At 38.6% G+C, this 24,448-nt stretch overlaps 1 protein-coding gene across 6 annotated transcripts in view; it reads left to right on the forward strand.

Moving 5' to 3' along the window:
• The first annotated feature begins 1,381 nt into the window (after nucleotides 1–1,381).
• The window catches only part of LOC133609404 (uncharacterized), a 31,686-nt gene continuing 8,619 nt past the window's right edge, over nucleotides 1,382–24,448 (forward strand). The window contains exons 1-9 of one of the 6 annotated variants that reach the window (XM_061964966.1): nucleotides 1,382–1,410; nucleotides 1,729–1,792; nucleotides 6,159–6,245; nucleotides 6,308–6,367; nucleotides 10,592–10,743; nucleotides 19,746–19,881; nucleotides 21,748–21,843; nucleotides 22,422–22,517; nucleotides 22,608–22,705. In XM_061964966.1, coding sequence (XP_061820950.1) covers nucleotides 1,753–1,792; nucleotides 6,159–6,245; nucleotides 6,308–6,367; nucleotides 10,592–10,743; nucleotides 19,746–19,881; nucleotides 21,748–21,843; nucleotides 22,422–22,517; nucleotides 22,608–22,705 — 765 coding nt within the window. In that variant the 5' untranslated portion in view covers nucleotides 1,382–1,410; nucleotides 1,729–1,752. Of the gene's footprint in view, nucleotides 1,488–1,638; nucleotides 1,793–6,158; nucleotides 6,246–6,307; nucleotides 6,368–10,591; nucleotides 10,744–19,745; nucleotides 19,882–21,747; nucleotides 21,844–22,421; nucleotides 22,518–22,607; nucleotides 22,706–24,448 lie in introns of those variants that run through there. The other 5 variants (XM_061964963.1, XM_061964961.2, XM_061964964.2 and 2 more) reach the window with 5 other exon arrangements.

The following is a 24,448-nucleotide window of genomic DNA, read 5'->3' on the forward strand; positions in this document are numbered from 1 at the left end:
TCTCTCCGGAGAGTGGTGAGGACGGCGGAAAAGATCATCGGGACTCCTCTTCCTCCTATCCAGGAGATCGCAAAAAGCCGCTGCCTGACCAGGGCTCAGATAATCTGCAAAGACTCCTCCCACCCCCACCAAGGACTGTTTTCACTGCTGGACTCTAGAAAGAGGTTCCGCAGCCTCCGAAGCAGAACCTCCAGGTTCTGTAACAGCTTCTTCCCTCAGGCCGTAAGACTCTTGAACGCATCATAATTAACCCCTCAACTCCCCCCAAAATGGATTAACTCGCTGAAATAAAAAAGACAATATAACATACATCCATAAACATGGATGCATATGCAAAAGTGCAATATATTTATCTGTACAGTAACCTATTTATTTATTTATATATGCACCTTATTGCTTTTTTATCCTGCACTACCATGAGCTTATGTAACGACATTGCGTTCTTATCTGTACTGTAAAGTTCAAATTTGAATGACGATAAAAAGGAAGTCTAAGTCTAAAAGGAGCCGTCCACACATGTGGCCACCTAAGCCTTTATTCAAGAAAAAAACAGCCTGCATGGCAGCTTTGTGTTATTGTCAACACAGCATCGTTACGTTAACCCCTCTTTGCTCTTTTATTCCTGTTAAGATAGAGTTCAAGGGTGGACCCCAGAATGGAGGCAAGGGAAGCGATAACAAATGAAAATATTTAATAAGTCCAAAATGGTAACTAAGGGTGATGGGGCAAAGTGCACACCATGGGAAATATAACAAAAGTAGTCTCTTTCAGAGGTTGGCGTAGCAAAGGTCAGGACGCACACAGCGTGGCAAAAACTAGTCCTCTAAAACAAGGTGGCTAGGAAAACAAAAACACAACAAGGTCAATATAACAGAAATATGCGAAGGCAACATACCAGGGAAGCAGAATCAAGGTAGCACATGTCAGAGCGGAGTTCAGGAACAATAACCGGCGGGGACCAGCTGGTGGAGACGCGCTTAAATACTACCAGGAGATGATTAGCAGCAGGTGTGCCTCGTTGGGGACAAAAGACTGTGGAAGAAACTGAAAAAACCAATAGAGAAGGCAGGGAGAAGACAACAAACATAACAATTCCACTTTCTTTGTTTTTTTGTGTGTTTTTTTTTAATAGTATTTTTAGAATGTGTGAAAACAGTATGTTAAAGAATACATTATTTAAAAAAAAAAAAAATTTAATCACCCAATATCCATCCATCCATTTTCTATGGCTGGCGGCAAACGGTGACGGAGCCTGTCGGTGACGTCATCACCAGCCAGGCGGCCGGATCAGCTGGCGCTGGCGTCATCACGCCGCCGGGCCTCGCCTGCGTGCGGCACGTGCGCCCACTTCCCAAACGAGACATACGTGAGGAGGGGGGGGGGGGGAGACATACGTGTGTCGACTGCGAGGTGACTATTATTAACGGTCAAATTACCGTCAAATCATACAATATCACGAGAAATGCGCGCTTATGCCAAGCGGCGGAGTAAATGATGTTATATTCTACACATTTTAGTAGTTTTACTGTTTATTTTGGCTTTTAACTGTCGACCGAAGCTAGCGAGAATGTTAGCTTAAAGTGGCGCTAGCTAGCCAGGAAAACAGGAAGTGCTCCCCTCCTCCCCTCCCCTCCCCTCCCTCTCAGCATCCTTCTCTCCTCCCGACAGCCTGAGTCATCTCACCGCTCCCTCCATCCGACCCAAGTGTTGTTTTTCACCCCCTACTAGGTTCCTGTCAGCTCGGTAGTCACGATGACCCAGGTAGTTCCGAGTCGTCCTGCGGCGTTGACAGGTGAGTTACATATTTCACATGCACAATAACAAAAAAAAAACCAACAACAGCCGCACTTCAGGCTTTGTCGACGTCATTTCTCAATTTTTGTGCACAATTAAATAAGCTAAAATAGCTTTACGTGGCATGCAATGTGCTCCACAATGCACACTGTGAAGACTTCAATGTGCTGATATGAAATAGTGCGTGTTTTAAATGTATGGAAGTAGAATTGTCTCACATCAACTTATATATATATATATATATACATCAATATGATATTGATAATATCAATAATGGCTTTTTGCCGATATCCGATATTGTCCAACTCTTTAATTACCGATATCAACCGATACCGATATCAACCGATACCGATATATACAGTCGTGGAATGAACACATTATTATGCCTAATTTGGACAACCAGGTATGGTGAAGATAAGGTCCTTTTTTAGAAGGAAATAATAAATTAAGATAAATAAAGTGAAAACATTTTCTTGAATAAAAAAAGAAAGTAAAACAATATAAAAACAGTTACATAGTGTCAAGACTTGGACTATGGCGTGGTTTGTTCTCCCAAGGTGCAAATGATTTGGACCGGACATGGCTTGGAGGTGGGGACATGATTTAATATTAACACTCAAAAAAACAAAAGGCGCTCACAGTGGAGGTACAAAACTTGGCTATAAACACAGAACTTGCACAAAGGCAGAAACGATGAACAATGAAACAAAAACACTAACTGTGGCATTAATAAACAAAAACTTACTTGGCATGGACTAAAGGAGCAGCATGAACGATGGACATGAAACAAAGTGTCAGGAATGAGTGTGATGTTGCCAGACAAACAGCCTGGCGTGACTCAAAACGTGAAACAGGTGCGTGACGTGACAGGTGAAAACTAATGGTTGCTATGGTGACAAAACAAACAAAAGTGCACAAAAAGTCCAAAAACAAAACCGAACATCAATCAATCAATCAATCAATCAATCAATGTTTATTTATATAGCCCTAAATCACAAGTGTCTCAAAGGGCTGCACAAGCCACAACGACTTCCTCGGTACAAAGCCCACATAAGGGCAAGGGAAAAACTCACCCCAGTGGGGCGTCGATGTGAATGACTATGAGAAACCTTGGAGAGGACCGCATATGTGGGTAACCCCCCCCCCCCCCCCCCTCTAGGGAGACCGAATGCAATGGATGCCGAGTGGGTCTAACATAATATTGTGAGAGTACAGTCCATAGTGGATCCAGCACAACAGTAAGAGTCCAGTCCACAGTGGGGTCAGCAGGAAACCATCCCGAGCGGAGACGGGTCAGCAGCGCAGAGATGTTCCCAACCGATACACAGGCGAGCGGTCCACCCCGGGTCCCGACCCCGGACAGCCAGCACCCCATCCATGGCCACCGGACCTGTGTGTCTCCCCTTCCACAAGGGATAGGGGGAGCAGAGGAGAAATGAAAAGAAACGGCAGATCAACTGGTCTAAAATATATATATATATATATATATATATATATATATATATATACATATATATATATATATATATATATATATATATATATATACAGGTAAAAGCCAGTAAATTAGAATATTTTGAAAAACTTGATTTATTTCAGTAATTGCATTCAAAAGGTGTAACTTGTACATTATATTTATTCATTGCACACAGACTGATGCATTCAAATGTTTATTTCATTTAATTTTGATGATTTGAAGTGGCAACAAATGAAAATCCAAAATTCCGTGTGTCACAAAATTAGAATATTACTTAAGGCTAATACAAAAAAGGGATTTTTAGAAATGTTGGCCAACTGAAAAGTATGAAAATGACAAATATGAGCATGTACAATACTCAATACTTGGTTGGAGCTCCTTTTGCCTCAATTACTGCGTTAATGCGGCGTGGCATGGAGTCGATGAGTTTCTGGCACTGCTCAGGTGTTATGAGAGCCCAGGTTGCTCTGATAGTGGCCTTCAACTCTTCTGCGTTTTTGGGTCTGGCATTCTGCATCTTCCTTTTCACAATACCCCACAGATTTTCTATGGGGCTAAGGTCAGGGGAGTTGGCGGGCCAATTTAGAACAGAAATACCATGGTCCGTAAACCAGGCACGGGTAGATTTTGCGCTGTGTGCAGGCGCCAAGTCCTGTTGGAACTTGAAATCTCCATCTCCATAGAGCAGGTCAGCAGCAGGAAGCATGAAGTGCTCTAAAACTTGCTGGTAGACGGCTGCGTTGACCCTGGATCTCAGGAAACAGAGTGGACCGACACCAGCAGATGACATGGCACCCCAAACCATCACTGATGGTGGAAACTTTACACTAGACTTCAGGCAACGTGGATCCTGTGCCTCTCCTGTCTTCCTCCAGACTCTGGGACCTCGATTTCCAAAGGAAATGCAAAATTTGCATGGTTGGGTGATGGTCCGGCCCACTTGGGAATAGATTTTCCTCCATGTGGCCACTGAGCTAAAATGAGTTTGACACCTCTGCCTTAGTGCAGTGGTGTCAAATTTATTTTGGAGGAAAATCTATTCCCAAACAGGCCGGACTGGTAAAATCATGGCATAATAACTTAAAAATAAAGACAACTTTGGATTGTTTTCTTTGTCTTATTTTGGCCAAAAATAGAACAAGCACATTCTGAAAATGTACATATGACAAATAATCCTCTTGGCAAACACCTCAAGATAGTTGAAAATTCTACGAAAAAAATTGTTGTAGTTTCAAAAACCCACTGTAGAACACAATGAACTTAGACTTTGTTTCAGTGTAATTACAAAGCCATTAACTTTTCTTTTTTTTTCTAATGGATTTATTACAATCTTTGCAAGCTGGGTAATGTTTGCTGTGGTCTGGAACAACATGGCACACAAATCACTATGAGAAATGCAGCCAATATTACAAACATAATGTGTCGAGAGACATGCAAATATGAATTAACATATGTAAAGGAAATTAAATTATCTCAAATATACCTAAAAACGAGGCATAATGATGCCATATGTACATACATCCATCCATCCATCCATTTTCTACCGCTTATTCCCTTCGGGGTCGCGGGGGGCGCTGGAGCCTATCTCAGCTACAATCGGGCGGAAGGCGGCGTACACCCTGGACAAGTCGCCTCCTCATCGCAGGGCCTATGTACATACAGCCAGCCTAAATAGCATGTTAGCATGGATTAGCACTGACCAAATATGCCTGATTAGCACCCGCACACAAGTCAATAACATCAACAACGCTCACCTTTGTGCATTCACGCACAGCATTAAAGGTTTGGTGGACAAAATGAGACAAAGAAGGACTGGCATAAAACACGTCTTTCTGTGGCAGCGTCCGAGAAAGTCGTACATGTAAGCAAACTACAGTGAGTTCACGGACCGCTGAAATTTGTCAGACAAAACGACACTCGCCAAATACTCTCATCAATGAAGCATGACACAGCATAAACAGTGGGATTTATTTATTTTTATTTTTATTTTTTATTAATCAGTTCAACAAAGTAATACACAATAATACAATAGTAATAGAATTCCAATTCCAAAACCAAACCCAGCTAGCAACATTCAGAATAGCAATCAACAGAGCAATTGAGAAGACGCACAAACATGACACAAAACAATCCAAAAGTAGTCAAACAAAAATGAACAATATCAACGACAGTATGAATATTAATAAGAATTTAAATATAGCAGTGACTAGAAATCCCTCATTTACATTATCATCACAGCCATTTATTAAAAATAGAATAAAGATATTTTAAAAAATAACACTTGCATTGCATCTCATAAGCTTGACAACACATTATGTCCAATATTTTCTACAAAGATAAAATAAGTCATATTTTAGGTTCATTTAATAGTTAAAACAAATTTAGATAATGGATCCCAAAGCCATTAAACTTGAAATGCTTCCTGTTGAGCGTTCTTATGTTGGCAGTTCATTAAAAACGTTTGGAAAAGCAAAGGAGTGTTTTGTCAAACCGCCACATTGGTGACATCCGCAACTGCCACAACACATACAATTGTCTTCATTCAATTATTACAATTATAATATAAACAAAACAATTATCAAAATAACACCGTATCTAAAATCAAGGTAACCTAACTACAAATGTAACCAATGTGAACATATTGGTTTTGAAAATCAAAAAATATCAAAATGGTCCCCGCATGCTCTCTTTGTTCAGTGTTGGACTGTCAGTGGAAAAAGTTTGGACACCCGTGCTTTAAGGCCACGGACATGCAAGTAATTGCATTGGGACGCCATGTTCAGCATTAACGCTCCATCACGTACAAGCTTGAAGTCACGTTTTTGTGTGTCTATTTTTACATCTGTGCCAGTGAATCATGTTCTGTTTGCTCTCGCCCCAAACACAGCCCTAGTCCCGCCTACCTCACCCATGCTGACCAGTAGAAATACTTCTCCGTCACGGCGATCGCCATGCGGTCACAGGAGCCCCTCAGGTAAGTATGTTATGTTTGATGGCATCTTTTTACACTGAGGTCAAATCCTCTTCTGTCTCCAGGTGTGCGGCGTGCAGACAATGTATCTAAAGAGAAACACGAGCATGCAGCAAAGACACAAGGTGAGGACCTTACCCTGCACTTTTTATATCTGCTCAAACCACACCATGAATGCTATACAGCAGGGGTGTCCAAACACTAAAAATCATTTTCAAAACTAATACAATATATATATATTTTTCAACCTCTAGGGCTCTCCTCATGTTTGGTCGCGGGCACCTGAAAGGGTCTCACTCATAAAAATATTAAAAATAAGTCATATTTATTTATAAAACATTTTATTTAACGATTAAATCTGTGCCCTGCGATGAGGTGGCGACTTGTCCAGGGTGTACCCCGCCTTCCGCCCGATTGTAGCTGAGATAGGCTCCAGCGCCCCCCGCGACCCCGAAGGGAATAAGCGGTAGAAAATGGATGGATGGATGGATGGATTAAATCTGTGGATCAACTTCAGGTCTGTCGATATAATTTTAAGACATTTTTATGTTTTTGCCCTTTTTGTCCAAACCGTGTTGGTTCAAATGGTTCAAAGTGTAATATTTGATGTGAAGTAATTGGAGCCTTAAATATGTCAATAATTCATAACATTGATTTTGATTCATTATTATTTTTTGAGCAATGACAGTTTAAACAAAAATCTCACTAAAGTTCATGGGGATCAAAAGGGTGCCATTCATAAAAGTGTTTTCATGTTTCTTTGTATTTGTTTAATGCTCTTTTTGGTTAAAAAAAAATGTGTTTTTATATGGCAAAAACACAAAATAAGCAACATTTTCCTCAGAAATATTAGTAAATGGAGCCTTAAATAGGTCAATAATTCATAACAACATTGATTTTGATTCGTTATTATTTTCTGAGCAATGACAGTTTAAACAAAAACCCCACTAAAATTCTTGAGTATCCAAAGGGTCCCACTCATAATTAAAAAAAAAGAAAAAAAGTCATACTTGTTTTTTACTTTCAACACTTCGATCTGTCGATTATACGTTTTTATTACTTTTTCATGTTTTTTTTGTTTGTTTTATGTTCCATCCATCCATCCATTTCCTACCGCTTATTCCCTTTGGGGTCGCGGGGGGCGCTGGAGCCTATCTCAACTACAATCGGGCGGAAGGCGGGGTACACCCTGGACGATTCGCCACCTCATCGCAGGGCCTGTTTTATGCTCTTTTTGTTTAAAAAAATGTTGTTTATAAATGGCAAAAACACAAAATATACAATATTTTCCGCCAAAATATTGTCAAAGTGTAATATTTGATGTGAAATAATTGGAGCCTTAAATATGTCAATAATTCATAACATTGATTTTGATTCATTATTATTTTTTGAGCAATGACAGTTTAAACAAAAATCTCACTAAAGTTCATGGGGATCAAAAGGGTGCCATTCATAAAAGTGTTTTCATGTTTCTTTGTATTTGTTTAATGCTCTTTTTGGTTAAAAAAATGTGTTTTTATATGGCAAAAACACAAAATAAGCAACATTTTCCTCAGAAATATTAGTAAATGGAGCCTTAAATAGGTCAATAATTCGTAACAACATTGATTTTGATTCATTATTATTTTCTGAGCAATGACAGTTTAAACAAAAACCCCACTAAAATTCTTGAGTATCCAAAGGGTCCCACTCATAATTAAAAAAAAAGAAAAAAAGTCATACTTGTTTTTTACTTTCAACACTTCGATCTGTCGATTATACGTTTTTATTACTTTTTCATATTTTTTTGTTTGTTTTATGCTCCATCCATCCATCCATTTCCTACCGCTTATTTCCTTTGGGGTCGCGGGGGGCGCTGGAGCCTATCTCAACTACAATCGGGCGGAAGGCGGGGTACACCCTGGACGATTCGCCACCTCATTGCAGGGCCTGTTTTATGCTCTTTTTGTTTAAAACATTTTTGTTTATAAATGGCAAAAACACAAAATATACAATATTTTCCGCCAAAATATTGTCGAAGTGTAATATTTGATGTGAAGTAATTGGAGCCTGAAATATGTCAATGATTCAAAACATTGATTTTGATTCATTATTATTTTTTGAGCAATGACAGTTTAAACAATAATCTCACTAAAGTTCTTGGGGATCCAAAGGATCCCACCCATAACATTTTTAAAAATAAGGCTCTTTTTTTTTTTTAACTTACAGCACTTCGATCTGTCGATTATACGTTTTTATTACTTTTTCATGTTTTGTTTTTTTGTTTTATGCTCTTTTTGTTTACATTTTTTTTTGTTTTATATGGCAAAAACACAAAAATATTTGTATGTTCAATGTTTAAATCTCTAGCTCAACTTCAGATTTATTTGTCAATGATATATATTTTTTTATTATTATATTTTTATGATTTTTGCCCTTTTTTGTTAAAGAAAACTTTGGGTTATTTATATTAAAAAAAACACACAAAATATGCAGTATTTCCCTTTTAAAATATTACAAAGTGGAATATTACTTGAAGTAATTGGAGCCTTGAATAGGTCAATAATTTATAACAACATTGATTTTGATTCATTATTATTCTTTGAGCAATGACAGTTTAAAAATAAATTCTGACTAAATCTCTTGGGTATCCAAAAAGGCCCCATTCATACAAATGTTAAAAAAAACAAGTCAAATATCAATAAAAATATTGTATGTTCAATGTTTAAATCTCTAACTCAACTTCAGATTTATCCGTCAATGATATATATTTTTTTATTATTATATTTTTATGATTTTTGCCCTTTTTTGTTAAAGAAAACTTTGGGTTATTTATATTAAAAAACACACAAAATATGCAGTATTTCCCTTTTAAAATATTACAAAGTGGAATATTACTTGAAGTAATTGGAGCCTTGAATAGGTCAATAATTTATAACAACATTGATTTTGATTCATTATTATTTTTTGAGCAATGACAGTTTAAAAATAAATTCTGACTAAATCTCTTGGGTATCCAAAAAGGCCCCATTCATACAAATGTTAAAAAAAACAAGTCAAATATCAATAAAAATATTGTATGTTCAATGTTTAAATCTCTAACTCAACTTCAGATTTATCCGTCAATGATATATATTTTTTTATTATTATATTTTTATGATTTTTGCCCTTTTTTGTTAAAGAAAACGTTGGGTTATTTATATTAAAAAACACACACAAAATATGCAGTATTTCCCTTTTAAAATATTACGAAGTGGAATATTTGATGTGAAGTAATTGGAGCCTTGAATAGGTTAATAATTCATAACAACATTGATTTTGATTCATTATTATTTTTTGAGCAATGACAGTTTAAAAATTAATTCTGACTAAATCTCTTGGGTATCCAAAAAGGCCCCATTCATACAAATGTTAAAAAAAACAAGTCAAATATCAATAAAAATATTGTATGTTCAATGTTTAAATCTCTAGCTCAACTTCAGATTTATCCGTCAATGATATATATTTTTTTAATTATTATATTCGTATGTTTTTTGCCCTTTTTTGTCAAAGAAAACTTTGGGTTATTTATATGTAAAAACACACAAAATATGCAACATTTCCCTTAAAAAATATTTTAATGTGGGATATTTGATGTGAAGTAATTAGAGCCTTGAATATGTCAATAATTCATAACAACATTGATTTTGATTCATTATTATTTTTTGAGCAATGACAGTTTAAAAATAAAGTCTGACTAAATCTCTTGGGTATTTAAAAAGCCCCCACTCATAAACATGTTAAAAAAATAAGTCAAATATGAATATATTATTTTTACTTGCGATTTTTCTGTCAAAGAAAACTTTAGGTTATTTATATGTAAAAACACACAAAATATGAAATATTTCCCTTTATAAAATATTTTAAAGGGGGATATTTGATGTGAAGTAATTGGAGCCTTGAATAGGTCAAGAATTCATAACAATATTCATTTTAATTCATTATTATTTTTTGAACAATGACAGTTTTAATGAAAAAAAGAGCCTGCATGGCAGCTTTGTGTTATTAGAGTCAACATTACCGTACAACTTTTTCTCGTTACATTTAGCCTGTTTGCTCTTTTATTTCACTTTTTAACGTCATTTTTTATGTGTAATTTTTTATAGTATTTTTAGAATGTCTTAAAAAACTAGCTGTGGGCCGCACTTTGGACACCCCTGTTATGCAGTAATGGTACTTACTGATCCATGTTGGTCAATGTTACCGACAATGCTGACGTGTGTGTGTGTGTGTGTGTGTGTGTGTGTGTGTGTGTGTGTGTGTGTGTGTGTGTGTGTGTGTGTGTGTGTGTGTGTGTGTGTGTGTGTGCGTGCGTGCGTGCGTGCTGTCAGAGGTGCTGCAGGACAAAGAGCGGCGTGCTCTGCAGCAGCTGGAGCGCAGCGGCGAGCAGCGAGGGCGCAAGATGGCGGCGCAAAGGAGGAAGGAAGGGCAGCGACATCTGGCGGCCGAGGAGAAGAGACGACAGCAGCAGGAAGCCGACAAGGTCAGAGGTCACGGCAGGCTTTTAATCATTGTTTGGACTCAGTGTGCGAAGTTGACACCAAGGTGTGCAGTGGTACCTGGGAAACCCAATCAAATGAATGGAAATCCAAATTAATCCGTTCCAGACACCTAAAAATAACACATTTTATAGAGAATACCGTATTGTTCGCACCATAGGGCGCACTGCCGATGAGCGAGTCTATTCAGGTCTATTTTCATACAAAAGGCGCATCGGATTATAAGGCGCATCAAAGGGGTCATATTATTTTTTCTTTTTGTAAATGTAAAAGACTTCCTTGTGGTCTACATAACATGTAATGGTGGTTCTTTGGTCAAATTGTTGCATAGATGATGTTTTACACATCATCTTCAAGCCGCTTTCTGACAGTCGCTTCAGGATGCGCCGTTTTGTGGGCGGTCTTATTTACGTGGCTCACCTTCGACAGCGTCTTCTCCCCGTCATCTTTGTTGTAGCGGTGTAACGTGCAAGGACGGGGGTGGAAGAAGTGTCAAAAGATGGAGCTAACTGTTTTAATGACATTCAGACTTTACTTCAATCAATAACGGAGCAGCATCTCCTCATCCATGGCTCACTAGTGCAACAACAAAGCCGGAAATGTGTCCCGTGAAAAAACGTCCGACCGGAACTCTCTAATAACTAAAGTTCCTTGGGTGAATAATGTAAACTCACTACACCGGTATGTTTTAGTGCTTTCATGGCGAGTTTACTGACAGATATAAGTAAGAACTTTACACTACTTTATATTAGAAATGACAACAGCGGAAGATGAATGTCCCATAAGAAAAAGATAGAGAAAAAGAAGAAGCTTATTAACTACGTCGTCGTCCCGGTCTACAAAGGCGGACCCGCGCACATTTTCAGGACTTATGCAGATCCCAAATACAGATCAGCAGGTACCAGAAGGTAAGAAAAGTTGCCTTTGCATAATATTGCAGAAGAAAACGGCAGATAATATGTCTTACCTTAAATACACACCATAATAATACTCATATGTTGAAGCACAGTACAATCCATCAAGTGGTGCGGCTTCATAGCTTACCGAAGTCCTACTAAAACATTTTGATAGATTTTGAGCACCGTGTGTAATGTTCTATATTTTCAATGGAACATATAAAATGTTGGTGTTGTTTACCGTACTTGAGTCATATTGCAGTCCACACGTATGGCTTATGTGTGACTGCCATCTACTGCTCACACTTATCATTTCACCATGTACCAAATAAAATAGCTTCGAGGTCGGTAAGCACAACCAAAATTATTTCGTGCATTAGGCGCACTGTCGAGTTTTGAGAAAATGAAAGGATTTTAAGTGCGCCTTATAGTCCGAAAAATGCGGTAATAATATTTTTACATACAGAGAAAGTATGTCAAATCATATTAATGACCAACAAAGTGGATAAATTAATATTTAACATCGACTTTTATTGAAGACTCTTGTTGGCAAAGACGGCAATAAAAGAAGACATTTTATTTTAATTGCTCAGAACCGAGGACATTTAATTTTCAGCACAAACCTGTTCAAGAGCAGAAGAGTGGAGAGAGAACCGCACTTTTGGACTTTGCTGACTTTGTACTTTCTTGAATTTAGCAGTCTTTCGCACCTTCTCTAGCAAAGTGCTGTCACTCACAACTTTTTTTGGCCTCATTGCGGGTTCTTTTGCAGTTGTACTGTTGGACTGAGTCACCAAAGCGTGGGTGTCCTTGTTTGGGCGCTCGATTCTGCAGAACGATACACGGACAAACGGGCTAGTTTGTTACGTGCAGTGTTTGGTCGTACGATGACCGAGACGGTGCAGGAATATCAGGGCAAGCATGTACAACAATCAAGGATGTCTCCACATTAGGGACTAATAGAATGTTCAAATTGGACTCACTGTTCCAATACTTTTGGAGGGCACTGTCTGTAATATGGGTTAGGGTAACAGGACCGAGTGAAAACCCAGGAACACAATAAAAGTGAGAATTTTGACTAAGGTTTCGTTAAGATAAGAAGTAACGCAAATATGTAAGAATAAATGTTCACTTTTTTTTTAATTTAAAAAAAATAAATATTTACAAAAGTTGCACATAATTTTAATCAATCTAATACAAGAAAATTGAGCAACTCCAATCCAATCCCAGCTTTATAATACTTCATTAGTTTACAATGCAATTAAGAAGACATGCCAACACAATACCGTATTTTTTGGACTATAAGTCGCAGTTTTTTTCATAGCTTGGCCGGGGGTGCGACTTATACTCAGGAGCTACTTATGTGTGAAATTATTAACACTGTAGCGTAAAATATCAAATAATATTATTTATCTCATTCACGTAAGAGACTAGACGTATAAGTTTTCATGGGATTTAGCGATTAGGAGTGACAGATTGTTTGGTAAACGTATAGCATGTTCTATATGTTATAGTTATTTGAATGACTCTTACCATAATATGTTACGTTAACATACCAGTTGGTTATTTATGCCTCATATAACGTACACTTATTCAGCCTGTTGTTCACTATTCTTGATTTATTTTAAATTGCCTTTCAAATGTCTATTCTTGGTGTTGGATTTTATCAAATAAATTTCCCCCCAAAAAGCGACTTATACTCCAGTGCGACTTATATATGTTTTTTTCCGTCTTTATTATGCATTTTCGGCCGGTGCGACTTATACTCCGGAGCGACTTATAGTCCGAAAAATACGGTACTTTTAATAATAAATACATCACTAAGACAAGGAAAAAATACAAATAATAATAGCAACAAAAGTATTGATGAAAAAATTATATCAATAATAGTGATTAAAAAAATTCAAAAGCACACAATTGATTACAAAAACATAAACAATACATATCATTATTATTATTATAATAATTTCCATCACAGTCATTATGAATAAGAACAAAGCTTACACTTGCTTTGCATGTCATAATCTTGACACATTATTCACCACAAGAAAGAGAGATTTTAAGTTCATTTCATACTTAAAACACATTCGTATAAATCAGGGGTCCCCAAACTTTTTGACTCGTGGGCCGCATTGGGTTGAAAAAAATTTGGCCGGGGGCCAGGCTGTATATATATATATATATATATATATATATATATATATATATATATATATATATATACATTGTCTTTTTAATCTGTTTTGACATTTAACATTGTCACGTTATCGATGGGAAAATTAATTTTTAGACAATAGGATTTGCCTGAGTGGCTAGGAGACACCGAGAGTAACAAGCGGTAGAAAATGGATTAGGAAGGAAAGATTAAAAAAAACAAAAAAACTTGGGACTTCCCGTGGGCCGGATTTTGGATGCTGGGGTGCCGGATCCGGCCCGCGGGCCGTAGTTTGGGGACCTCTGTTATAAATGATCCCATATTTCAAGAAATGACTCCTTATTATCTAATCCAAATGCATTTTTTTTTTTGCTTACATCATCTAGCAGTTATTATGAGTTGGATTATCATCTATCCCTTTTTCAGTATTGTTGTTTTTTTGTAAAATACTATTTTATTTTATTTAAAGAATATGACTATGTTTCATAGTAAAGTATCATTTTAGAAAGCGGGAAAAAGTAATAAATGTTATTTTTTTAGTGATCAGGGTAGTTTCTAAATTCATCTTTTAAATTGTATTAATTTAATATGCAATCAAATCAATGAGCAAGGCCCTTTGATGAATACATTTAAAAAAAAATTACAATTAAAACACCTTTAAAGGGCTGAGCGGCGCACAAAGGGTTAACGAGCCCCCGAGGCCGTCTGGTCCTCGGTGGAGCGCCTAGTTAGCCGCTATTGATTTATCGCCTCTGTTTGCACGCTTATTTCCTCCCCCGACATGACACAGGCTGTGGTGAGGGCTGACATCAGCGGCGAGGTATCGCGTGGCGTTTACGGGAACGCACAGTCGCCGTGGTGACAAGCACATTTTTTCATCTTACATAAAAGAACGCCGCACCGTCGATAGCAACAGACGATCTAACATTTAACGACCGTTTATGGAGGTTGATTTGTGTCTTTATAACAAAAGCTTTTTTTTGGACACTGAATTCATGCAACTGAATTTTAAAACTGATGCTGACAAATTGATTGAATAAAAATTTGTGAGCTAATTTAAAAAAAATCTGTTTTTTAATTTACAGTTTTAAAATTTGGTGTAAAAAAAAAAATCTAGTTTATAAAAATTCAGTGTAAAAAAATCACTGCAGAAATCTTTCTTGCTTCAAAACTCAAATATTCTTAATTTATTGGAAGTGGGTCTTGAGTTTTGAAGCATATTTCTGCACTGATTTTTCTTACACTGAATTTTTTTGCACTGAATTTTTCTCCACTATATTTTTCTGCACTCAATTTTTTTACACTGAATTTTTCTGCACTCAATTTTTTCATATACCAACATTTACACTGGATATTATTACACTGAATGTTTCTCACCATTTTCTTTCCACATAGAATCTTTCTGCACGGAATTTTTTTTAAACTGATTTTTTTTTTACACTGAATTTTTTTGCGCTGAATTTTTCTCTACTATATCCTTCTGCACTCGATTTTTTTTGCATTCAATTTGTTCATACGCCTAAATTTACACTGGATATTATTACACTAAATGTTTCTCACCATTTATTTTTCACCTAGAATATTTCTGCACAGAATTTTTTTACACTGAATTTTTTTGCACTGAATTTTTCTCCACTATATTTTTTTGCACTCGATTTTTTTACACTGAATTTTTCTGCACTCAATTTTTTCATACACCAAAATTTACACAGGATATTATTACACTGAATATTTCTCACCATTTTTTTTCACACAGAATCTTTCTGCACGGAATTTGTTTTTTGCACTGAATTTTTCTCCACTGTATTTTTCTGCACTCTATTTTTTTCAAACAGATTTTTTTTCCACTCAATTTTTCTGCACTCAATTTTTTCATACACCAAAATTTACACTGGATATTATTACACTGAATGTTTCTCAACATTTTTTTTCTTATACAATCTTTCTGCACTGAATTTTTTTTAACTGATTTTTTTTTACAATGAATTTTAAAACACTGTATTCTAACAAACACACACATTTTGCCCACTAACTTTTATTCAATCAAATTGTCAGCATAGTTTGATGTTAAAAATTCCATTCACAAAAAACACATAAAATTCAGGTACATAAATTTAGTGTCCAAAAAAGCTTCCATAATAAAAACACAAATTAACCTCCATAACTGTTGGTTTGTTTGTTTTCAGTTTGAAATCTGTGGCTGGGTGGTCTTTTTTCAAAGGATTAAACACTCCTCTCATTTGCTTTGTCACCTACAACACACATAAAATGTAGATGTTTTGCTCAGTTAGCTTAGCAATTAGCATGACATACATTTAACTGCTTTTAGCATCTTTAATGTACACAATGTACCAAATTCTTTCATTTTTGCTGGAATATGTTTGGAGAGCCTCAATGTTTTCAATAATGAACAAAATGATTATTTAAAGGCATGAGATGTTTACTTCACAGGTGTAAAACTTAAGACCCGGGGGCCAGATCTGGCCCGCCACATCATTTTAAATGGCCCGCAAACACCTGGATATAATATGCGTCACTAAAGTACTTTATCTTTTCTTACTAAATGTATTTGTTCTTTCCATTTTGACAATATGCTGCATTCATTTGCATATTTTTCTATTTAATATTAGCCAATATTGCAACAAATATTATATTACCATACCTTGCAAATTATTTTTGGTTAAAATATAAACAAATACTTAAATATCTGCTTGACTTATAATTTCAAAGCACGTTATATATGAAATTGTAAAAATACCAATAGATTTTACGGTAAAATATATGGTAGTTTTTACTGTAAATTGAAAAAGCTCTACCACTGTTTTTTACAGTAAAATTTGGTGACTGAGGTGCCAGTTTTTTTTTTTTACCATAAATTCTACAATGTTTGTTTTTACCGTGTATTACTGTGTATGAAAAAAACAGTACCATAGTTTTTTATACACTGATTTTTTTACACTGTATTTTGACAAACACACATTTTGCTCACAAATTTTTATTTACTCAAATTCAAATGCAAAAACAGTATCACATTTTCTTACCTTAAAAAAACTGGCAGTTCAGTTCCCAGAATAAAATAAAAAGTGGTACTGTTTTTCCATTTCCAGTAATATGTTGTAAAAACCACCACAAATTTTACAGGAAAATTCTGATGACTACACTGCGAGTTTTTACTGTAAATAAATGGTGGTTCTGTTTTTGTTAAAAACACTGTATTTTTTACAGTAAATTTACAGTTGTTTTTTTGTTCACGTGTAAATAAAAATATATTTATAACAATCAAATGCAGGGCAAATTAATATATTATTCGCTGTTACAAGCAGCCCTTCTAACATGTATATTTTTTTACAAAATACACACGTAAAGGTTTTTTTTATATATTACAGTACAATTCTGGTGACTGAGCTGACAGTTTTTACTGTAATATCTACGTTTTTTGTGTTTATGGTGTATTTGTAAATGGAAAAAAAACGGTACCACAATTGGGTTTTTTTGCGATAAAAAACCGGCAGTTGCCAGAAAAAAAAACAGTGGTACTGTTTTTCCATATCCAGTAATATGTTGTAAAATCCACCATCAATTTTACAGGAAAATTCTGATGACTAAGCTGCCAGTTTTTACTGTAAAAAAACAAACAGTGGTACTGTTTTTCCATTTACCGTAACATGTTGTTAAAAGCAATGTATATTTTACAGGAAAATTCTGATGACTAAGCTGCCAGTTTTTACTGTAAATAAATAGTGGTTCTGTTTTTGTAAAAAAAACACTTTATATTTTACAGTAAATTTACAGGGTTTTTTTTCTTCACGTGTACATTAAAATATATGTATAATAATCAAATGCAGGGAAAATTAATATATTATTCCCTTGTAACATGTATATTTTTTTACAAAATATACATGTTGTAAAAAACTATGTGTATTTTACAGTAAAATTCTGGTGACCGAGTTGACAGTTTTTACTGTAAAATGTATGGTTGTTGTGTTTATGGTGTATTACTGTAAATAAAAAAAAATCTACCACAGTTTTTTAAAGAAAAAAAAACGGCAGTTGCCAGAAAAAAGAACAGTGGTTCTGTTTTTCTATTTCCAGTAATATGTTGTAAAAACCACCATCAATTTTACAGTAAAATTCTGATGACTAAGCTGCCAATTTTTGCTGTAAATAAATGATGGTCCCTTTATTGTAAAAATCACTATATATTTTACAGTAAATGTACAGGTTTTAAGTTAACGTTAAAGTACCAATGATTGTCTCACAAGCACTAGGTGTGGCGAAATTATTCTCTGCATTTGACCCATCACCCTTGATCACCCCCTGGGAGGTGAGGGGAGCAGTGAGCAGCAGCAGTGGCCGCGCCCGGGAATCATTTTTGGTGATTTAACCCCCAATTCCAACCCTTGATCCTGAGTGTCAAGCAGGGAGGTAATTGGTCCCATTTTTATAGTCTTTGGTATGACTCGGCCGGGGTTTGAACTCACGACCTACCGATCTTATTCTTCACGTGTACATAAAAAGTTACTTATATTAATCAAATGCAGGGCAAATGTAAAATGTATTTTTTTTTTTTTACAAAATATACATGTTGTAAAAAACAATGTATATTTTACAGTACTTAGCTGACAGTTTTTACTGTAATATCTCTGGTTGTTGTGTTTACAGTGTATTACAGTAAATGAAAAAAAAAACGGGACCACAGTTTTTTTTTGTGATAAAAATCTGGCTGTTGCCAGAATAAAAAAACAGTGGTACCGTTTTTCCATTTCTAGTAATATGTTGTAAAAAAACACCATCAATTTTACAGTAAAATTCTGATGACTAAGCTGCCAGTTTTTATTGTAAATAAATGTTGGTTCTGTTTTTGTTAAAAAACACTGTATATTTTACAGTAAATTTACAGTTTTTTTTTCTTTACGTGTGCATTAAAATATATTTATAATAATCAAATGCAGGGCAAATTCATATATTATTCCCTTGTAACATGTATATATTTTTTTTACAAAATATACATGTTGTAAAAAACTATGTATATATTACAGTTAAATTCTGGTTACTGAGCTGACAGTTTTTACTGTAATATCTATGGTTGTTGTGTTTATGGTGTATTTTTAAGATAAAAAACTGTCAGTTGCCAGATTAAAAAAACAGTCGTACTGTTTTTCTATTTCCAGTAATATGTTGTAAAATCCACCATTAATTTTACAGTAAAATTCTGATGACTAAGCTGCCAGTTTTTGCTGTAAATATATGATGGTCCTGTTTTTCCCTTTATTGTATAAATCACTTTACAGTAAATTTCACAGGTTTTAAGTTATAGTACCAATGATTGTCACACACACACACACACACACACACACACACAAGGTGTGGCAAAATTATTCTCTGCAGGAAAATTCTGATGACTAAGCTGCCAGTTTTTATTGTAAATAAATGGTGGTTCTGTTTTTGTAAAAATTTTACAGTAAATTTACAGGGTTTTTTTCTTCACGTGTAAATAAAATCTATTTATAATAATCAAATGCAGGGCAAATTCATATATTATTCGCCGTTTCAAGCGGCCCTCAATGAAAACCAGTCTGACATCCGTGTTTTACGATCATTAGTCAATCAACTGATGCTGAATTTCCTGTCAGCTGATTGTGCCGACTGGAGGGAGGGAGGAGGGGGAGGGGTGGGAGACGGCGAGCTATAGAGAGGGGGAGGGGGATGAGAGGTGTGCTGCGGTCCTCTCTCTCCTCGGGTATCAAACAAGCGAGCTGCAGCCAAAACAGACCGGCGGCACGGTGGCGAAGGGGCGAGGCTGCTGCTGATGCTGCGCTCGGATGCGGTTACCATGGCGCTGCCGTCACCCTACGCATCGCCAGGCGTCCGCCGCCGCAGCGACGGCTCAGTAAGGGAGTGTCTCTTCTTCCCCGTGTCTGAACGCAACGAGCAGGAGAGGCTGGAGGCCCTGGTACGCCGCAGAGCCGGGGGTGCAGAGCGGAGAGGAGGAGGAGGCGGCGAGGCCCGGGACCACCTGGACAACCGGCCCAAGCGATGGACCTGGGGGGGACCGCCTGACGCAGCGGAGGGTGAGTGTGACGCTAAGATGATGGATGGTGGGGAGAAAGGGCGTGGAGGCTGCAGTGCTTTGTCTCCGCCTCCTCCTGCTTGTGGCCTTGGAAGTGTGCCACAGGTAGTTGTGTGTGTGTGAGTGTGTGTGTGTGTGTGTGTGTGTGTGTGTGTGTGTGTGTGTGTGTGTGTGTAGTTCCATGCTGTCACGTAGGGCCGCACGTCTAACCTTGAACAGCAACAACACTCTTGCTAGGAAAAAAAACATTTCTATTGGCGTCCTGTGACCTGGCGTCATGTGGCGCATCAATATTGCAGCGCAAGCTCATCCGCCTTTCAAAGGACGGACGCGTGCAGGTCGCTGTTTTTTTATGTGACGTGTCCGTCACGGCGTGACGTAACCAGAGATGATGTCATCGGACGCCGTATGCATGTATGGGAAGGAGCAGAGAGGAAGTAGACCTACATGACGGCGCTAGCTTGTGGCTCTGATGCTTGTTTGGACGCCATATTGGATTTCCTGCCTGCTTAATGACTAAGACACGGGTCGGCAACTTTTACCACTCAAAGAGCCATTTTGACCCGTTTCACAAATTAAAGAAAACAATGGGAGCCACAAAACTCTTTTGAAATTTAAAATGAAATAACACTGCATACAAAGTTTTTTTTTGCTTTGTGCTATGTATAAACCAGACACGCGGCCCGCACCTTAATATGTAAATGTAATGTTAGTGTGGCCCGCGAGTTTTATATGAATGGCGCTTGACCGCGTCATACTTGCCAACCCTTACGATTTCTTCGGGAGACTCCCGAATTTCAGGGCAACTATTCTCTCGAATGTCGGCTGATTTTCACCCAAACAACAATAATAAGGGCGTGCCATGATGGCACTGCCTTTAGCGCCCTCTACAACCTGTACATACAGCGTGCCAGCCCAGTTACATGTTGTATGCGGTTTCTGCAGACACACATGGGTGACTGCAAGGCATACTTGGTCAACAGCCATATAGGTCACACTGAGGGTGGCCGTATAAACAACTTTAACACTGTTACAAATATGCGCCACACTGTAAACCCACACCAAACAAGAATGACAAACACATTTCGGGAGAACATCCGCACCATAACACAACATAAACACAACAGAACAAATACCCAGAATCCCATGCATCCCTAACTCTTCCGGCGCCCCCCCCCCCCCCCCCCCCCCCCCCCCCGTGCGTCATTCTTGTTTGGTGTGGGTTCACAGTATGGCGCATATTAGTAAGACTGTTAAAATTGTTTATAAGGCCACCCTCAGTGTGACCTGTATGGCTGTTGATCAAGTATGCCTTGCAGTCACTTACGTGTGTAAGCAGAAGCAACATGTGACTGGGCCGGGAAGCAGATAGTATGGTGAAAAAGCGGACGCGACGACCGGTTGTAGAGTACGCTAAAGGCAGTACCGTCACGGCACGCCTTCAATACTGTGTCCGGGTGAATGTTTGCCCCGGGAGAGGCACTGAAATCCGGAAGTCTCCCGGAAAAATCGGGAGGGTCGGCAAGTATGCAGCTGAGCCGCTTCAGAGTGATCAAAGAGCCGCGGGTTGCCGACCCCTGGACTAAGAAAAGGTGAGGAACGCAGTTCCTGGTTGCACCTCATGGAGTGTGACGTCACACAACATCTCTTTGTACTGAGAGATTCTGCATCAAGTGTCTTTCCTATTTCCCAGTCTCATTGAATGCAGCATTTGAGGCACAACTCTTGCTTAGCGAGCGACTGGACTCCCTACCGGATCCCGTATGAACGCTTGTGCGTGTGTGTGTGTGTGTGTGTGTGTGTGTGCGTGTGCGTGCGCGCGAGCGTAACGCTTTGCTTTGACCGCTCTGCCTCACCTGTCGCCCAGGTAACCCTAAGACCCCGCCCTGCCACGCCGTTGGCTCCGCTCAGCCTAGTCAGCTTCCTGCCGCTTCAGCCCCCAGTGTCCACCAATCCCGTCACGGTACAGATCACATGACTTGTGTGTGTGCCCCGCCCATACCGCCAGCTGTGCATGTCTTCAATGGCTGTCCTGATGTGGTGGTTCTCGCTTTCGTGTGTGTGTGTGGTGTGTGTGTGTGTGTGTGTGTGTGTGTTCCTGGTCTGGTTCTGCTCATGTACATTTCCATGTATTATTCATCATGCGTGCAGCTGTGTTATTGTCACACATTACGTGACCTCTCATATATGTTGTCATGGAGGGCTGCGCTCCCCTCCCCCACCTTCAACCCAACAAAGGAGGGCTGCGCCACCTCCTGTCCTCCTGGCTATGACTAACACACACATTGAGTCTGCCCTTTTATCCGTAACCTACCAGGGCTAAGATGGGAGAATTGACCGTTAAACTGTTGAATACGCACAAATAGCTCTATTACAATAATAAAGTGTCACATTTATACTTAATTACTTGATGTTTTATTGTCCTCGTGTGTCCTCGTTCCAAGATGAAGCCCGGATCCTTCATCTCCATCCCACGTCACCGTGGCAACGTGGGTACATCCAAGCGACGTCCCTCTGACATGCCTTCTGCTATCTTTGCAGTCTGTGATTTCTTGGCCCCGCCCACCTCGTCGGAACCACCAATGAGCAGGCAGCTGTCCAACTCGTCAAGTGCACTGCACTCGACGGAGACGGAGGGTGAGTCTCGGCAAGCACGTCCCCGTCATTTCCTCACGTCTCCTCGTCGGGGCTCCGAATGAGCGTCTTGTTGTGTGTCGCCACAAACAGCTCCCCTCGACAACAAACACAGACCTCACAGAAGTTCCTCTAACCGCAGGAGCATCGCCGCGTTCCCCGACGAGACGTCTAAGGCCAGAACGCCCACGGTCAGTGCACACACACTCACACCGATGGATAGGGATGGGTACCGTTCACATTGTAACCAGTACCTGGAAATCGATACCGGTACTCAACGGCACCAATTTTTGGTACTTTTGTATGTGGTAATAATTATTTATTAGGGCTGGGAATCTTTGGGCACCACACGTTTCGATTCGATTTTTGGGGGTAACGATTCGATTCGGAATTGATTCTGGATTCAGATGGTGACTTGTCCAGGGTGTACCCCGCCTTCCGCCCGAATGCAGCTGAGATAGGCTCCAGCAACCCCCCGCGACCCTGAAATCGACAAGCGCTAGAAAATGGATGGATGGAAAAATCAATACTTTTTTTTAATAACATTGGGTTACATATGATCAATTACATTCCTCTATAAAATAGATCAACAACTCTTAAAATAACTCTTGAAACAACTTAAAAGAAAACTTTTTTTGCTTCACAAAATTCTACCCAAAAATGTACAAAAACATAATTTAAAAATTACACATAAAAAAAAAAAGTAATCTGTTTTTTTAAACATGTTAGAATAAAAATAAATATGTGAATATCTGCTCGACTAACAATAAAATGCAACTTTCATATCAAATTGTATCGATTTTTAACACAATTTTGCTGAAAAAAACCCTAGTATTACCGGGGTTCATTCTAAGTGGTATGTGTGGAGAAAACCAGGCACTACTCATCACCTGCCCAATACAATCCCGACAGTGACACATGGTGGTGGCAGCATCATGCTCTGGGGGTGTTTTTCAGCTGCAGGTACAGGACGACTGGTTGCAATTAAAGGAAAGATGAAGGCTGCCAAGTACAGAGAAATCCTGGGGTTCTCAGGACCTCAGACTGGGCCCAATGTTCGCCTTCCAACAAGATAATAACCCTAAACACAGCTAAAATAACAAAGAAGTGGCTTCGAAACTACTCTGTGATCAATCTTGACTGGCCCAGCCAGAGCCCTGACCAAAACCCAATTGAGCATCTCTGGAGAGGCCTGAAAATGGCTGCCCACCAATGTTCACCATCCAACCTGACAGAGCTGGAGGGGATCTGCAAGTAAGAATGGCAGATGATCCACAAATCCAGGTGTGGAAAAACTTGTTGCATCATTCCCAAGAAAGAACATTTCTGTTTTTTTCTGTCAAGATGAGATGCAGAGAGTACAATCATGAGAATTAAAATGATTTTAGCAAATGGCTTCAATGAAAAACTGTAAAATTAAAAGGAGCGTGAATACTTTCCGTACCCACTGTATGTATATCCACTAGAGATGCACGGTTTGCGGACACAACCGCGGAGTCCGCGGATTATCCTCGGATCGGGCGTTGAAATAAAAAAAAAAAGGTTTTATCCGCGGGTCGGGTCGGGCGGTTGAAATAAAAAAAAATTAGATTTTAAATAGATTCAGGCGGGGGGCAGTTAAACCAATTCGGAAATATATATACATAGTTAAATGTTGTTACCCACATACGAAAAACGAGCAGGCACCTGCAGCATATGCCACAACAGAAGAAGAAAAAAAAAAGAGATGGACACTTTTACGGAGTGGAGAAGGGACGCCTCGCCGGGGTCCGGGACCGAGGCCCCTTCCCCCGAGAGGGCCCCACCGGGAGCCGTAGCTGAGGTGATCCGCGAGAAGGGCCCGACGCACGTCCAGGGTCACCACTGCGCCCGCCGCACCGACACCCCGCCTCGTCCGCCTTCGCCGCGGCCGGCGTCACGCGCAGCAGGTAAGC

Source organism: Nerophis lumbriciformis, linkage group LG07, assembly GCF_033978685.3.
Source record: "Nerophis lumbriciformis linkage group LG07, RoL_Nlum_v2.1, whole genome shotgun sequence".
Lineage (NCBI taxonomy): Eukaryota > Metazoa > Chordata > Actinopteri > Syngnathiformes > Syngnathidae > Nerophis > Nerophis lumbriciformis.